Source organism: Arachis duranensis, chromosome 3 (genome assembly GCF_000817695.3).
Source record: "Arachis duranensis cultivar V14167 chromosome 3, aradu.V14167.gnm2.J7QH, whole genome shotgun sequence".
NCBI classification, from domain to species: Eukaryota; Viridiplantae; Streptophyta; class Magnoliopsida; order Fabales; family Fabaceae; genus Arachis; species Arachis duranensis.
This window is the reverse complement of record NC_029774.3, coordinates 132,291,759-132,293,121: the sequence shown is the minus strand read 5'-3', so window position 1 is coordinate 132,293,121 and position 1,363 is coordinate 132,291,759. Positions and strand designations below refer to the sequence as shown.

Sequence of the window (1,363 nt, the reverse complement as noted above, 5' to 3'; positions counted from 1 at the left end):
TATTTCTGTCTTTAAATGTATCATAAATCTAAAACACTCTATATTCTACTTTTATCTAGGCTACTGAAAGATTTGAGGTCATATATCCCACTCTGAAAGAGGTTGCTCTCGGTGGTTCCCCGGGAAGTAAATCAATGAAGCAAGTTGGACAGCAGATGTTCAATTTCGCTATCAAAGCAGCAGGAGAAAGTATGGAAAAGCCTGATTTTATGTTTTCACATGTGTACTTTTCTTATTTAGATGAAATAATTATTTTTGAGGATATTTTGAAGATTAGATGTATTTTTCAGATAATCCTGAGTTGTCCAAAGAAGCAGCTGGTATCTGTATTTGGTGTTTCAGCCAGAGCGCTGAGTGCTACAAGCAATGGGTGAGCTATTTTATTTATTAGTGTTCGTGTTGGTTTATGTAAAAGTTGTGTTCTCTTTAAAAATATTTTTAACTTCCATTCATTGATTCAACATATTCAATTTACTTATTTTGTCTTAATTTTTTATTTACATGGCCAGGAACGAGTTTATCAGGACAACATTGAAGCAAGCGTTGCAGTTCTGAAGAAGCTTTCTGATGATTGGAAGGAGCAATCAGCAAAATTGTCTCCTTATGAGGCACTAAGGGATACACTGAAGGGTTTTAAAATAAAGGTAGTTTCTTGCTCATCATTGAATTGTGTGTATTGTAGTGAAGTAGTGGAATATCTGACTTTGGTATATAATGGATTAAACTATTTTTGGCTACAGAATGAGCAAGTATTGACTACTGGGACAGATTCTCGCCAAGCACTCTTCAAGGATGCAGATAAATATTGTAAGATAATATTAGGAAGAGTTACCCGAAGCCATGGCTGCACAGCATGTTTGACCGTTACAGTCCTTGCTCTGGCTGTGGGATTTGTGTTCTTGTCCCCCAACTTGGAGTCTTGGGATGTTCAGAAGCTCTCTGCAGTTTTCAACCCTCAGCACTGAGCGCTCTGAAAATATTATGCATTGCTGGCAATTGGTTGCTCGCACCCACGCAGGAAATTTCTTTCCATCCCAATCCCGTTGATAAAAATGGGTACAGTAGACCAATTGCCTCGTAATAAAGGGCATAATGCGGAGGTTGTACACTTGGTTCAGATACTTTTCGGCAGATACAGAATAGTTGCGGTCGACACTGCTTTGGGCTTTACTTTGGTTTGACCATTTTATAATTTATTTCATGTTGTTTTGGTTGAGTTCCCAAATTTTAGTTATTTTAATGCCTTACATTAACCATGCGGCAAAATGCCATAGGTAATTACAGTGTATTCTGAAGTGAGTTTAGTTGAATCAAATCTGGGCACACTTTTGATCGGGAAAAAGAAAAAAAGAAAAGAGCTGGG

At 37.5% G+C, this 1,363-nt stretch overlaps 1 protein-coding gene across 1 annotated transcript in view; it reads left to right on the top strand.

Annotated features, from left to right (window-relative positions):
- LOC107482032 (uncharacterized) overlaps positions 1-1,216 on the top strand; it is a 4,593-nt gene extending 3,377 nt beyond the window's left edge. Inside the window, 4 exon segments of the mRNA XM_052259194.1 lie at positions 43-189; positions 291-370; positions 510-644; positions 741-1,216. Coding sequence (XP_052115154.1) covers positions 43-189; positions 291-370; positions 510-644; positions 741-965 — 587 coding nt within the window. The 3' untranslated portion in view covers positions 966-1,216.
- The last annotated feature ends 147 nt before the right edge of the window (positions 1,217-1,363 follow it).